The 16,972-nt window shown below is 42.2% G+C and overlaps 1 protein-coding gene across 3 annotated transcripts in view; it reads left to right on the top strand.

The window, feature by feature from the left end:
- The window catches only part of GluRS-m (putative glutamate--tRNA ligase, mitochondrial), a 51,033-nt gene that overhangs the window by 7,523 nt on the left and 26,538 nt on the right, over positions 1 to 16,972 (top strand). For all 3 annotated transcript variants that reach the window (XM_053797487.2, XM_053797495.2, XM_053797478.2), the window contains 2 exons: positions 5,674 to 5,893; positions 8,197 to 8,357. In XM_053797487.2, coding sequence (XP_053653462.1) covers positions 5,674 to 5,893; positions 8,197 to 8,357 — 381 coding nt within the window. The remainder of the gene's footprint in view (positions 1 to 5,673; positions 5,894 to 8,196; positions 8,358 to 16,972) is intronic.

Here is a 16,972-nt window from a genome sequence, read left to right as displayed (position 1 = left end):
TACACATAGGCTAGGCAGCCAAAGACTGCAAACCTCACTCAAAGGGAAAGATCATGGGGTGAGTATAATACCGAGCACGTCTCCGGAAGCACACATCTACCAGATAACTTATGCAGCATATGGGCACCTGGCAAACCTGAGAATAGCATTCTGATACCTCAGTAAGGAATCGTTCAAGACTCTGTACACCATGTATGTCAGGCCCATGCTGGAATATGCAGCACCAGTTTGGAACTCACACCAGGTCAAGCTTGTCAAGAAATTAGAGAAAGTGCAAAGGTTTGCAACAAGGCTAGTTCCAGAGCTTAGGGGAATGTCCTATTAAGAAAGGTTAAAGGAAATTTGCCTGACGACACTGGAGGACAGGAAGGTCAGGGGAGTTATGATAACGACATACAAAATACTGTGAGGAATGGATAAAGTGGATAGAGACAGGATGTTCCAGAGAGAGGACACAGAAACAAGGGATCACAATTGGAAGTTGAAGACTCATAAGAGTCAAACGGATGTTAGGAAGTACTATTTTTTCAGTGATAGAGTTGTCAGGAAGTGGAATAATCTGGCAAGTGATGTAGTGGAGGCAGGAACCATACATAGTTTTAAGATGAGGTATGATAAAGCTCATGGAATAGGGAGAGAGAGGACCTAGTAGCGACCAATGAAGAGGCGGGGCCAGGAGCCGATTCTTGACCCATGCAACCACAATTAGGTGAGTACATGCATGTACAAGCATATATATACACACTCCCCTCTGGGTTTTCTTCTATTTCCTTACTAGTTCTTGTTCTTCCCATGGGGAAGTGGAACAGAATTATTCCTCCGTAAGCCATGCATGTCGTAGGAGGCGACTAAAATGCCAGGAGCAAGGGGCTAGTAACCCCTTCTCCTGTATACATTACTATATTTAAAAAGAGAAACTTTTGTTTTTCCTTTTGGGTCACCTTGCCTTGGTGGGTTGCAGCTGGTTTCTTGAAAAAAAGTATAATTTGTCAAATTTTTTATTTTCAACACGATGGCCATCTCCCACCGAGGCAGGGTGACCCAAAAAAGAAAAACTTTCACCATCATTCACACACACAATCACTGTCTTAGCAGAAACGTGCAGATACGACAGTTCAGATGTCACTTCAAACAGCAAATTTCCCAAACCTTTAAAGTGCAGACGTTGTACTTCCCATTGTATTTTTTGGTCTGACTTGGATTGACCATTGACAAGTCACACTGTGACTTGTCAATGGTTTGCTTCTCCTTTTGCATGTGTTTTACAGTGTTTGCTTCTCCTTTTACATGTACTGTTGTAGTGAACACAGTTTCCCAGAGAGTTGACAGTCTGGTCTGATGCATACCATTCATAGTACAGATGGCACTACTCTGAGAACCAGTATCTTCCAGAAACCAAACTATTAAAGCTAACTATTTTATTTTGTTTAATTATGTTAAATACCTAGGCCTTCTTGCTTGAGCCTATCTATTATCCATTCCTAGCAAGCAGGCTATGACAACAATTAATTATTAGATTTTTAGGTAATTGCCTTTTTTTCTCTCTAATTTCTCCTTCTTCTTTTTCCTTCACCCTGACTTCAGCCTGAGTATGTTTTGGTATGAGGATCTCTGGACTCTAAACTGGATTTTGAGTATCTGCTGCATTTCACTATCTTATTAATTAAAATTCAATATTTTGGGTATTATCAATACAGAAATTTATTAAATATCTCTAATTACCTTGATTTGTGGAGTCATTAGCAAGACTTAATACAGTAAGTCTCTTAAGATAAAGAGTTACCATCCAAGAAGATCATTTGTGTTTGGATCCAAGACTAAATCCAATGGAACATTATTCTTTACAAGATGTTTTATGGGGGGATAACATAAGGAATTTGTATGAGTTTTTGATGTGTATGTACAGTGGACCCTCAACCAACGATATTAATCCGCTCCAGAGAGCTTGTTGTTAGTTGAATTTATCGTTAGTCAAATTAATTTTCCCCATAAGAAATAATGGAAATGCAATTAATCCGTTCCAGACACCCAAAAGTATGAAATTTTTTTTTCACATGAAATATACATTTTCCTACACAGAAAAAAAAGGATGCATGCACAATAAATACTGTACTAAATGAAGAACAAGTGACACTTACCTTTATTGAAGATGTAGTGATGAATGATGAGATGAGAGGAGGGGAGATGGAGGTGTATTATTTATTGGAAGGGGAATTCCCTTCCATAAGGACTTTAGGTACCAAGTCCTTTTCAGGGGTTACTTCTTTTCTTTTTTTAATACCACTGGGAACAACTTGAGAGTCACTGGACCTCTGTCGCACCAAAAATCTTTCCATAGAGCTCTGTACCTCGTGTTCCTTTAAGATTTTCCTAAAATGGGCCACAACATTGTCATTGTAAAAGTCACCAGCACGGCTTGCAATAGCTGTGTCAGGGTGATTTTCATCCATAAAGGTTTGCACGTCAACCCACTTTGCACAAATTTCCTTAATCTTTGAAGAAGGCAACTTCCTCCATTTCTCTCTCCCCTCCTCTGAAGCAGTTTCCTCAGTTGTGTCCTCTTGCTGTTGCAGATGCTCTTGCAGCTCATCAGTGGTTAGTTCTTCATTGTTGTCCCCCACCAACTCTTCCACATCCTCCCCACTAACCTCCAACCCCATGGACTTCCCCAATGCCACAATAGATTCCACAATTGGCATAGGCTTATCAGGGTTAGCCCCAAACTCTTCTACATATTGTGGCCACAATTTCCTCCAAGCAGAGTTCAAGGTCCTGTTAGTCACTCCCTTCCAAGCCTTACCTATAAGGTTTATGCAATTGAGAATACTAAAGTGATGTTTCCAAAAGTCTCTTAGGGTCAGTTGAGTGTCTGAGGTCACTTCAAAGCACTTTTGAAACATGCTTTTGTGTACAGTTTTTTGAAATTCGAAATGACCTGCTGGTCTATGGGCTGGAGGAGAGGAGTGGTATTAGGAGGCAAGAATTTCACTTTGATAAAACTCAAGTCCTCCGAAATTCACTCTAGCAACTCTGAAGGATGAGCAGGAGCATTGTCTAATACCAGGAGGCACTTAAGGTCCAATTTATTTTCCAGGAGGTAATTTTTCACAGTGGGGCCAAACACATGATAAAACCAATTACGTATAGAAAATGTCCCTAGTGACCCATGCCTTACTATTTGCCCTCCACATCACTCACAAATTAGCCTTGACGACATTGTTTTTCTTGAACACTGGGAGTTTGAGTGATCTACCAGTAGAGGCTTCACTTTGCAATCCCCACTAGCATTACTACACTACTACTCATGGGCTTGTCTCCTGGGAGTGATTTTTCCTCCTGTGTAATGTACGTCCTGTTTGGCATTTTCTTCCAAAACAGGCCTGTTTCGTCACAATTAAACACTTGTTGGGGTTTTAATCCTTCGGCCTCTATGTACTCCTTGAATTCCTGCACATACTTTTCAGCCGCTTTTTGGTCCGAATTGGCAGCCTCACCATGTCTTACCACACTGTGTATGCCACTACAATTCTTAAATCTCTCAAACCAACCTTTGCTGGCCTTAAATTCACTCACATCACCACCACTAGTTGCAGGCCTTTTTTTAATTAAATCATCATACAACTGCCTTGCCTTTTCACATATTTGATTGAAAGATGCTGTCTCCTGATATCTGTTTTTTGTTTATCCACACCAATAACAGTCTCTCAACATCTTTGAGTACTTGCAATCTGTGTTTCGAAAACATACTTGCACCTTTTGCAACAACAGCTTCCTTGATTGCCTCTCTGTTGGCCAAGATAGTAGCGATGGTTGATTGGGGTTTGTTATACAACCTGGCCAGCTCAGAGACACGCACTCCAGTTTCATACTTTGTGATTATCTCCTTTTTCATTTCAATTGTAATTCTCACCCTTTTTACCACAGGTGGCTTATTTAGCAGTTACAAGCACTAAAAACACTGGAATAATACAAAATGTACCGAATGTATGCGTGGAAGCGACTGCACTGGCTTGTAAACATTGGCACACTAACTGAAGGCAGGGCAGCTAAGGCATGCTCAGGCCACTCGTGGACATGTTCAGGACGAATGATGTTAGTCAAGTTTTTCATCATTGGTTGGGCCAAAATTTTTACGCTAAAACGCTTCGTCAGTCGATTTTATCGTTAGATGATGCCTTCATTGGTTAAGGGTCCACTGTATGTTAGAGCACTTCGTGTAATTTATGTATACAATTGTTCCTACAAATTCTTGGGCTTTCTTATATTTTGATTATTCAATGTTTTAACTGCTGGGCAACCAATGAATGGATTCAGCTATCCAAAATGTTTCTGGTTGAATGACTTTCTTAGGTCCAAATCTATTTTTATTTGATCATTATTGTTCATGAATGTGAATATTAACCTGATTTAAATGAGATGTTATGGTTTCTGAAACACAATAATAATCCAAATCTGAAAACATTCATTTTGCAGACTTAGGTAGTTTCATATTATTTGATATTCTGGTTTCATGGGGCCTTTAGGAATGTAACCCTCCTTGCAAAATTTTTAGTAATACAGTTGAATAATTGAACAGATTTTGAAAGAGACACTAAGTTTGCATTGAAACTTTTATTAATAAAAAATTCACTGTAAACATAGTGTCTTTTTCACTATACAGTGGACCCCCGACATTCGATGGCATCAACATTCGATAAATCTGACATTCGATGCATTTTAATGCAAAAATTTCACCTCGACATTCGATGGAAAACCCGACATTCGATACGATTCGTACTAGACGTGTCCACATGTGGCCTGAACTGCCCCGTGTGTGCCAGTGTTTACAAGCCAGCCAGTGTGCGCGCATCTAAGGATACATTTGGTATATTCCATATTATCCATATTATCACTGTTTTTGGTGCTTGTTTCTGCAAAATAAGTCACCATGGGCCCCAAGAAAGCTTCCAGTGCCAACCCTGTGGTAAAAAGAGTGAGAATTAGTATGGAAATTAAGAAAGATTTTGAAGGGTTTGGGGCTAACCCTGAGAAGCCTATGCCAGTTGTGGACTCCGTTGTGCCTACTTCAAAAATTAAGGAAATGTGTGCAAAGTGGGTTGAACTGCAAACCTTTATGGATGAAAATCACCCTAACACAGCTATTGCAAGCCATGCTGGTGACTATTACAATGACAATGTTATGGCCCATTTTAGACAAATCTTAAAGGAATGGCGACAGAGGTCCAGTGACTCTCAAGCTGGTCCTAGTGGCATTAAAAGAAGAAGGGAAGTAACCCCGGAAAAGGACTTGCTACTTCAAGTCCTAATGGAAGGGGATTCCCCTTCTAAACAGTAACAACTTTGACACTCTCCCCTCCTCCCATCCCATCATTCATCACCAGATCTTCATTAAAGGTAAGTGTCAATTATTCTATTGTTATTGTTGTTATTGTAATTATTCTATTGCATTAAACTTAATATTTCATGTGGTAAAATTTTTTTTTTTCATACTTTTGGGTGTCTTGCACGGATTAATTTGATTTCCATTATTTCTTATGGGGAAAATTAATTCGACTTTCGATATTTTCAACATTCGATAGCACTCAGGAACGGATTAGTATCGAATGTCAAGGGTCCACTGTATGTAGTTCTTATCTAGTCATCCTACAGTGTTGAAACAGAACTTTCCCACAGAGCATTTGGCTGGAGTGCTCCATTATTTGGGCACCTTCCTCTTATAGTAAATCAAGATGGCAGCAAGCTTTCCAAACGGCAACATGATCTCCACATTGAGTATTATCAAGACCAAGGATACTTTCCAGAGGCTGTACTTAACTTTGTGACTGACATTGGTGGAGGATTTGATGACAGGGAACATGGTGTTGTTTTGTCTATTGAAGACTTATTAGAGAAGGTAAATCTATGATGTAATTTGTTTTTGTACAATATAATGCAATATACAGTGTAATAAAAATTAAAACTTTAAATATGGTAATGTTATGAATGTGTAAACTAAAAAAAAAATTTTTTTCTTTTTTATATTTGGGAAAGTGCTAAGTCTAGGTGGATTATTCAGCTATTGTAGTACAAAGCTTTAATGAGGACTGTAATTCACCACTAATGAAAAAAAGTTTGTCCTCAGAAGGGTTACTATGATTTTGAAAGGGTTATTATAACTGTAGTGTAGGCATGCCTCTGGCAAGACAGTGATGGAGTGAATGATGATGAAAGTTTTTCTTTTTCGGGTCACCCTGCCTTGATAGGAAATGGCCGATGTGTTAATAAAAAAAAAATATTATGAACTTTGTATCCATAGAACTTGTATTTGTTCATTGATCTGCAGAACTTTGCTGTGTTGTCAGTCTGCCAGCAGTGTTGACTTTGCATTGGAATGGGTTGCAGATCGGTATTAGCTAACCACTTACCTGCCCTATATCTATACTACTATATTATCTTTGATAAGGAGTGGAAGTCACATGTGATTTTGCCAAATTGCTCGTTTTTTATGATAGAGGAAGTGGATGTGATTACCATATTCTATATATACTATATAATATCATAAATAATGTGTAAGAAAATTATTTATTTTTTTATTAACACATCAGCGAAACTTTTGTTTTTCCTTTTGGGCCACTCTGCCTCGGTGGAATATGTCCGGTTTGTTGAAGGAACTTAAACACTAGATTGGATACTACAAGCATAGCTCTATCCATGTATAGTAACAACAAATAGGTGTCTAAGAAAAAGAGCAAGCCTTGGAGCTCCAAATATCAAGAATATCTCCTACACTCTGTAAAAAATTGAGTGAAGAAAGCAGACACTGCTACTGGCACAAATTAAGTTATTTAAAGAGATTGACAATGGTAGAAGTGCCATCCACTAGGCATCATCTTGAGGAGTATCCTGTATGTACACACCTCCCCTTACTTGGATGAAATCTGATTACCTCTCATTCCCCAGGAGCTATATAGCCTCTGAAATTTGCACTTTCTCATGAATATAATAAGAATAATTATAATATTATCACAATGTGAACTTGGTTGCGTAATTTATAGAAAGTGATTGCATAGCCAACTGATAAGAAGAGTGCAATAAGTTTATCATCAGATTCTTCTCAGGCTGTATTTTGTCAAAAAAATTGCAACCATGTCTCAAAATTGAAGGTATATTCAGATGTCAATGTGGGCCAAAGAGGATTTTTTTTAGGCTCATGTGAAAATGCATGTAGATGGAAGAAAAAGTGGTAGATGATTGGACTGGCTGAATGATGGGGAACAGTCACTGAGGTTTTTCCAGAGTGAGAAAAATAACAGGCCTAGTCATTACATGCCCTATGAGTCCCTAGAAAAGTATGTAAATATATGCATGTAATTTACAGTAATCAGTAATTGGACCCTGAATTCAGTATAACATTTGTGGGGTACTGGCTGCCTGTAGGAAGCACCCCACACTAAAAAGCCCCGTGAATAAAATATTCGTGTAAGCTAGTGCAAAGACCTCCTTTCTGCAATGTGTGTTTCAGCCTGGACACCCAACCTTCCAGCACAAGGATGGGTATAGAGTGCATAATAAAACTATAAGCATCAGCATAGGTGAACCCACCAGTGATTGGAATCAGCACTTTATACCATGCTGGCTTTTCACCAGCAGGTAAAGTAGCAGGGAAGTTCTTATTTAGTGTTCCTACCTAAGTAGCTGTCTCAAGGATGATAGAGTAAAATATGATGAAAGTTCATTGGATTTGCCATTTTATATTGCTCATGCAAGAATATTGCCTGAGATAAAGTTCAGCAGGAAAACTATCATATATAGAACAATTTCATGTTTATTCACAGAAAGGTTAAATATACAGTATGTACATACAATAAATATGTGGGAGACAAGCAGTTTTAGCCATTGGCATGAAACTGAATTTCAGGCACTCAGGATAAGTGCCCTTGGATCTGGTTAGGAGCTGGAGGGGTAATCACACTGACACCATGGACATTCCCTGCATTATGGGGTATACCATGCTATTTACATTAAATGTGTGATACATAGATCTATAATTATTTTAAATCATGGGATAGTGATTTGTTCTTCATTGTAAAACAATAGACTAATGAAATCTTTTGTATGTGTATTTGTACATGACACATTCAGACTTATACATATGTGACTTGCATCTATTTTATTTCAAGGATTTTTTTATTTTATCTTCATGTAAACTACTTTCAGTTTAACCTCTCCCGACTCACCAAAAACTCCTGCCGATTGGACAAAGATAAGTTGGAACAGTTTAATCAACTGGATCTTCAGAGACGGTTAAATAGTCCAACTGACATACTATTACTAATTTCCCAGCTCCATGATCTTGTCCAAAAAACTTATGGAGAGAGGTAGGCTGTAAAATTATAAATCTTTGATGCAATTAAATTAATAATTCTGGTACTTCATACTGTATGCAGTTTCCTCTTTTTAGACTATTGATTCAAGAATAATTTCTTTGCAAAAAAATGGTCCCTTTTTTTCTTCTCACCCTAGCCCTCTTCCACCAAAATCACTGAATCAGTTTAAAATAATAAGTCATACTTCTAAAACTGTACCATTTGTTCATTAGTTACCTTTCTTATTGTGCATATTATTGTAGTTAAATGCATAAGAAATCCTGCTTATTAGTCTTGTCTAATTCCTAATTAGTCTTTAAGCATGAGGATTAGTTTGCCTGAAATGCATTGCATACTAGTGGTTTCCTCTTGTTTCTAACATTGTTGTATTACCTGTAAACTATGTTATTTTTGTACTGCATAAAAAGAAATGAAAAACCTAAATTGATAGAAATGTACTGGAAAACGTACAGAGGAGGATGACAAAGCTGATCCCATGTATCAGAAATCTTCCCTATGAGGATAGACTGAGGTCCCTGAATCTGCACTCTCTAGAAAGGCATAGAACTAGGGGGGATATGATTGAGGTGTATAAATGGAAAACAGGAATAAATATAGGGGAGGTAAATAGCGTGCTGAAAATATCCAGTCAAGACAGGACTTGCAGCAATGGTTTCAAGTTGGAAAAGTTCAGATTCAGGAAGGACATAGGAAAGCACTGGTTTGGTAATAGAGTTATGGATGAGTGGAACAAACTCCCAAGTACTGTCATAGAAGCTAAGACCTTGTGTAGTTTTAAAAATAGGTTGGATAAATATATGAGTGGGTGTGGGTGAGTGTAAGTTGGACCTGACTAGCTTGTGCTACCAGGTCTGGTGCCGTGCTCCTTCCTTAAGTGGAAGTGACCTGACTAGGTGGTCATTGTTCTAGGCCGGGGGGTGGCATGGACCTGCTTCACACGAGTCAGTAGGCCTGTTGCAGTGTTCTTGTGTTCTTATGTTCAAGGTTTGTTATGCTGAAAATTTCATATTATTCTATTTTTCTAGTTTCATGGAATCTCTAGGGATGGCTATGTTGTAAATATCACTGCAGATATCACTGTTACTGCTATCTGGAGTGCAGTACTACTGTTTTATACAATATCAATAAATTCTTGACTTAAGGAACCTCAGTTTAACAGACTCTGGAAATATGGAGCAACATCTGCTGGCTCACTTGATAGGGAAATAATAGGTAAAGTTTGTTATTTATGGAACAGTTATTGTAACTACCATGGCTGAACATTCTCTTGTTTGACCACCACAGCTGCCATTACCAGCCACCTGTATCCCTACTTGTCTGTTAACTCTAGGCTTTACAACTCCCAGGTAGGATATACCTGGATTATACCTGGAGGGGGTTTTGGGGGTCAATTCCCCCATGACCCAATCCCTGACCAGGCCTTGTGGTGGATCAGGGCCTGATCAACCAGGCTGTTATTGTTGGCTACATGTAGACTGACCAGCTGGGCTGGTCAGTACCTGACCGGCCCAGCTGGTCAGGTACTGACTTCAGGGTCACAAAAAATTAAACATTCAGTACAATTACTTACCTCCCTAGCTGTCCTATCAAAAACGTGTGGACATCACAATTCAAATAACCCTCTGAACAACAGTATCCCCTCCTCTCCTTCAGAGTGCAGATGTTGTACTTTCCACCTCAAGGACTCACTTGTCTCCACACATTTTGATCTAACACCCTTCACACAGGCCTATTAGATACTCAAGCCTGTACCATTTAGAACCTAATTCATCCTTTCCCTCCTACCCTTCCTGGAATGACCTATGCCTCCTTCCCTCTAACCCAGATTTATACACCCTCTTTGCTATCCTTTTCTGCTGCACTCTATCTAAATGGCCAAACCACCTCAATAACCTCTCCTTTGCTCTTTTAATTGTACCTTTAGTATGCCCATATACTCTAATTTCTGTGTTTCTTATCCTCTGCTCTCAAACATGACATCTCCACTAAGTCCAGCTTCCTCACTGCAACATATAAAGACAGTGTCTCACACCCATATAAGAGTGTTGGTGTCAGTATACTCTGATATAGTCCCCCTTTTGTTTTCATAGATAAACTGTACTTTCCATCTCCAGGATTCAAGTCTGGCTAGCCAGGTTCTCTGAATCAGTTCATAACTGTTACCTTGCTCACACTCCAACAGCACGTTCAATCGTGAAAACCTCATCCCTCCACTCATTCCTATCTAACATCCTCACACAAGCCTGTTGGATGTCCCAGCCCCTGGAACTCAAAACCTCCTTTACCCACCTTCCACCAGGGGTAAAGAAATAACTGGAAGTAAGAGTTGTATGTAACTGTCTAACTACTTGTAGTATTGCCGAAGTGTACACCATTACCCCTGCACCAAGTGACTGACATTTGTGCATGGGTGAGTAATGGGTAGTAAGTCAGCTGGCTACACACAGGTTAGAGGTCTTTGGCCTCTCACACTAACACTAGCCCACACATGCACACACACACACACATGCACACACACACACACACACACACACACACACACACACACACACACACACACACACACACACACACACACACACACACACACACACACACACACACACACACACACACACACACACACACACACACACACATGCACACACACACACACACACATGCACACACACACATGCACACACACACACACACACACACACATGCACACACACACATGCACACACACACATGCACACACACAGACACACACACATGCACACACAGACACACACACATGCACACACACACACACACACACAGTTCAGACATTGAGGACATCACTTACGAGAGGCCCCTTGGAGCTAGCGATCACGTGGTTCTGAGTTTTGACTATATAGTAGAGTTACAAGTGGAGAAGGTAACAGGAACTGAAGGGGACAGGCCAAACTATAAAAGGGGGGACTACACAGGTATGAGAAACTTCCTGCAGGAGGTTCAGTGGGACAGAGAAATGGTAGGAAAATCAGTAAACGAGATGATGGCATATGTGGCAACAAAGTGCAAGGAGGCAGAGGAAAGTTTTGTTCCCAAGGGAAACAGAAATAATAGGAAGACCAAAACGAGTCCTTGGTTTACCCGAAGGTGTAGGGAGGCAAAAACTAAGTGCAACAGAGAATGGAAAAGGTACAGGAGGCATAGGACCCAGGAAAACAAGGAGATTAGTAGAAGAGCCAGAAACGAGTATGCACAGATAAGGAGGGAGGCCCAGCGACAGTATGAAAACGACATAGCATCGAAAGTCAAATCTGACCCGAAACTGCTGTATAGCCACATTAGGAGGAAGACAACAGTCAAGGACCAGGTGATAAGGCTGAGGAAAGAAGGTGGAGAACTCACAAGAAACGATCAAGAGGTATGTGAGGAGCTCAACACGAGATTTAAGGAAGTATTTACAGTAGAGACAGGAAGGACTCTGGGGGGACAGACCAGATGGGGACACCAGCAAGGAATACACCAACAAGTGTTGGACGACATACATACAGATGAGGAGGAGGTGAAGAAACTGCTAAGGGACATCGATACCTCAAAGGCAATGGGACCGGACATCATCTCCCCGTGGGTCCTTAGAGAGGGAGCAGATATGTTGTGCGTGCCACTTACCATAATCTTCAACACGTCCCTGGAAACTGGGCAACTGCCTGAGGTATGGAAGACGGCAAATGTAGTACCCATTTTTAAAAAAGGAGACAGAAAAGAGGCACTAAACTATAGACCTGTGTCATTGACGTGTATAGTATGCAAAATTATGGAGAAGATTATCAGGAGGAGAGTGGTGGAGCACCTGGAACGGAACAAGAGTATAAATGCCAACCAGCACGGATTCACGGAAGGCAAATTCTGTGTCACAAACCTTCTGGAGTTTTATGATAAAATAACAGAAGTAAGACACGAGAGAGAGGGGTGGGTTGATTGCATCTTCTTGGACTGCAAGAAGGCCTTTGACACAGTTCCTCACAAGAGATTAGTGCAGAAGCTAGAGCATCAGGTGCATATAACAGGAAGGGCACTGAAATGGATCAGAGAATACCTGACAGGGAGGCAACAACGAGTCATGGTACGTAATGATGTATCACAGTGGGCACCTGTGACGAGCGGGGTCCCACAGGGGTCGGTCCTAGGACCAGTGCTATTTTTGGTATATGTGAACGACATGACAGGAAGGGTTAGACTCAGAAGTGTCCCTGTTTGCAGATGATGTGAAGTTAATGAGGAGAATTAAATCTGATGAGGACCAGGCAGGACTTCAAAGAGACCTGGACAGACTGGACACCTGGTCCAGCAAATGGCTTCTCGAATTTAATCCTGCCAAATGCAAAGTCATGAAGATAGGGGAAGGGCACAGAAGACCACAGACAGAGTATAGGCTAGGTGGCCAAAGACTGCAAACCTCACTCAAGGAGAAAGATCTTGGGGTGAGTATAACACCGAGCATGTGTCTGGAAGCACACATCAATCAGATAACTGCTGCAGCATATGGGCGCCTGGCAAACCTGAGAACAGCATTCCGATACCTTAGTAAGGAATCATTCAAGACACTGTACACCGTGTATGTCAGGCCCATACTGGAGTATGCAGCACCTGTTTGGAACCCGCACTTGATAAAGCACGTCAAGAAACTAGAGAAAGTACAAAGGTTTGCGACAAGGTTAGTTCCAGAGCTAAGGGGAATGTCCTATGAAGAAAGATTAAGGGAAATCGGCCTGACGACACTGGAGGACAGGAGGGTCAGGGGAGACATGATAACGACATATAAAATACTGCGTGGAATAGACAAGGTGGACAAAGACAGGATGTTCCAGGGAGGGGACACAGAAACAAGAGGCCACAATTGGAAGTTGAAGACACAAATGAGTCAGAGAGATAGTAGGAAGTATTTCTTCAGTCATAGAGTTGTAAGGCAGTGGAATAGCCTAGAAAATGACGTAGTGGAGGCAGGAACCATACACAGTTTCAAGACGAGGTTTGATAAAGCTCATGGAGTGGGGAGAGAGAGGGCCCAGTAGCAACCGGTGAAGAGGCCAGGAGCTAAGACTCGACCCCTGCAACCACAAATAGGTGAGTACAAATAGGTGAGTACACACATGCACACACACACACACACATGCACACACACGCACACACACGCACACACACACACACGCACACACACACACACACACACACACACACACACACACACACACACACACACACACCCACACACACACACACACACACACGCACACACATGCACACACACACACACACAACACCGAGCATGTCTCCGGAAGCACACATCAATCAGATAACTGCTGCAGCATATGGGCGCCTGGCAAACCTGAGAACAGCATTCCGACACCTTAGTAAGGAATCATTCAAGACACTGTACACCGTGTATGTCAGGCCCATACTGGAGTATGCAGCACCTGTTTGGAACCCGCACTTGATAAAGCACGTCAAGAAACTAGAGAAAGTACAAAGGTTTGCAACAAGGTTAGTTCCAGAGCTAAGGGGAATGTCCTATGAAGAAAGATTAAGGGAAATCGGCCTGACGACACTGGAGGACAGGAGGGTCAGGGGAGACATGATAACGACATATAAAATACTGCGTGGAATAGACAAGGTGGACAAAGACAGGATGTTCCAGGGAGGGGACACAGAAACAAGAGGCCACAATTGGAAGTTGAAGACACAAATGAGTCAGAGAGATAGTAGGAAGTATTTCTTCAGTCATAGAGTTGTAAGGCAGTGGAATAGCCTAGAAAATGACGTAGTGGAGGCAGGAACCATACACAGTTTTAAGACGAGGTTTGATAAAGCTCATGGAGCGGGGAGAGAGAGGGTCTAGTAGCAACCGGTGAAGAGGCGGGGCCAGGAGCTAGGACTCGACCCCTGCAACCACAAATAGGTGAGTACACACACACACACACACACACACACACACACACTGTGTGTGTGTGTGACTCGACCCCTGCAACCACAAATAGGTGAGTACACACTCACAGGAGCTAAGGCTCGACCCCTGCAACCACAAATAGGTGAGTACACCTAACAGGGAGGCAACAGTGAGTCATGGTCTGTGATGATGTGGGCGCCAGTGACGAGCGGGGTCCCACAGGGGTCGGTCCTGGGACCAGTGCTATTCTTGGTATATGTGAACGACATGATGGAAGGGATAGACTCAGAAGTGTCCCTGTTTGCAGATGACGTGAAGTTAATGAGGAGAATTAAATCAGACGCGGATCAGACAGGTCTACAAAGAGACCTGGACAGGCTGGATGTGTGGTCCAGAAACTGGCTCCTAGAATTTAACCCCACCAAATGCAAAGTCATGAAGGCAGGAGGAGGGCAAAGAAGACCGCAGACAGAGTATAGGCTAGGAGGCCAAAGGCTGCAAACCTCACTCAAGGAGAAAGACCTAGGAGTGAGTATAATACCGAGTACATCGCCAGAAGCACACATTAACCAGATAACTGCTGCAGCATATGGGCGCTTGGCAAACATGAGAATAGCGTTCCAGTACCTCGGTAAGGAATCGTTCAAGACTTTATACACTGTGTACGTAAGGCCCATACTAGAGTACGCAGCACTAATTTTGAACCTACACCTGGTCAAACACGTCAAGAAATTGGAGAAAGTGCAAAGGTTTGCAACAAGGCTAGTTTCAGAGCTAAGGGGAATGTCCTATGAAGAAAGGTTAAGGGAAATCGGTCTGACAACACTGAAGGACAGGAGGGTCAGGGGAGACATGATAGCTACATACAAAATACTGCATGGAATAGACAAGGTGGACAGAGACAGGATGTTCCAGAGATGGGACACAGAAACAAGGGGTCTCAATTGGAAGCTGAAGACTCAGATGAGTCAAAGGGATGTTAGGAAGTATTTCTTCAGTCATAGAGTAGTTAGGAAGTGGAATAGTCTGGCAAGCAATGTAGTGGAGGCAGGAACTATACATAGTTTTAAGATGAGGTATGATAAAGCTCATGGAGCAGGGGGAGAGAGGACCTAGTAGCGGTTGGTGAAGAGGCAGGGCCAGGAGCTGAGTCTCGACCCCTGCAGCCACAATTAGGTGAATTAGGTGAGCACACACACACACACACACACACACACACACACACACACACACACACACACACACACACACACACACACACACACACACACACACACACACACATATGCACAGACACATATGCACACACACACATGCACACACACACATGCACAAACACACATGCACACACACACACGCACACACACACACACGCACACACACACACACACGCACACACACACATACACACACACACACACACACACACGCACACACACACACACACACATGCAAAGTGGTCATTGCAGTGATATATAATCCACCAATGGAAATAAGTCACTCTGTCTGACTTTTTTGGGTTATCCTAGGTTCTCTACACATATGCTGCTATGTATGATAATTCTGTGTAACTGTATTTGTGTATACCTGAATAAACTTACTTACTTACACAGAATTGCAGGAGGCCAAGAGAGGAATATGAAGAGAGCAACAGAGCAATGGTGGACACACTTGCTGAGGTGGCAAGAAGAGCTCACTCCAGCAGAGCAAAGTTGCTGGTTATGGGGGATTTCAACCACAGGGAAATTGACTGGGAAAACCAGGAGCCACATGGGGGTCCCGAAACATGGAGAGCCAGGATGTTGGACGTGGTGCTGGGAAACCTCATGCACCAACATGTTAAGGACACTACCAGAGTGAGAGGGGAGGATGAACCAGCAAGATTGGACCTTGTGTTCACCCTGGGCAGCTCAGACATTGAGGACATCAAGTATGAGAGTCCCCTAGGAGCTAGCGACCACGTGGTTCTGTGCTTTGAATACATAGTAGAGGGGACTACATAGGGTTGAAGAACTTCCTGTGGGAGGTCCAGTGGGACAGAGAACTGGCAGGAAAGCCAGTAAATGAAATGATGGAATATGTAACAACAAAATGCAAGGAGGCAGTGGAAAGGTTTATTCCCAAGGGCAATAGTAACAACGGGAAGACCAGAACGAACCCCTGGTTTACCCGACGGTGTAAGGAGGCAAAAACAAAGTGCAATAGAGAATGGAAAAAGTACAGAAGGCAGAGAACACACGAAAATAGGGAGATCAGTCGCAGAGCCAGGAATGAGTATGCAGAGGTAAGGAGGGAGGCCCAGCGACAGTATGAAAATGACATAGCATCTAGAATCAAGACTGACCCGAAACTGTTGTATAGCCACATCAGGAGGAAGACAACAGTCAAAGACCAGGTGATCAGATTAAGGACAGAAGGTGGAGAACTCACAAGAAATGATCAGGAGGTATGTGAGGAGCTGAACAGGAGATTTAAGGAAGTTTTTACAGTAGAGACAGGAAGGGCTGTGGGAAGACAGCACAGAAGGGAACATCAAGAGGGAATATACCAACAAGTGTTGGATGACATACGAACAACTGAGGAGGAGGTGAAGAAGCTCTTAAGTGACCTTGACACCTCAAAGGTGATGGGACCAGACAACATCTCCCCATGGGTCCTTAGAGAAGGAGCAGAGATGCTGTGCCTGCCT

The sequence above is a fragment of the Cherax quadricarinatus genome, chromosome 37 (genome assembly GCF_038502225.1).
Source record: "Cherax quadricarinatus isolate ZL_2023a chromosome 37, ASM3850222v1, whole genome shotgun sequence".
NCBI classification, from domain to species: domain Eukaryota; kingdom Metazoa; phylum Arthropoda; class Malacostraca; order Decapoda; family Parastacidae; genus Cherax; species Cherax quadricarinatus.
The sequence above is the reverse complement of the archived record's forward strand: the minus strand, read 5'-3'. Positions and strand labels throughout refer to the sequence as shown.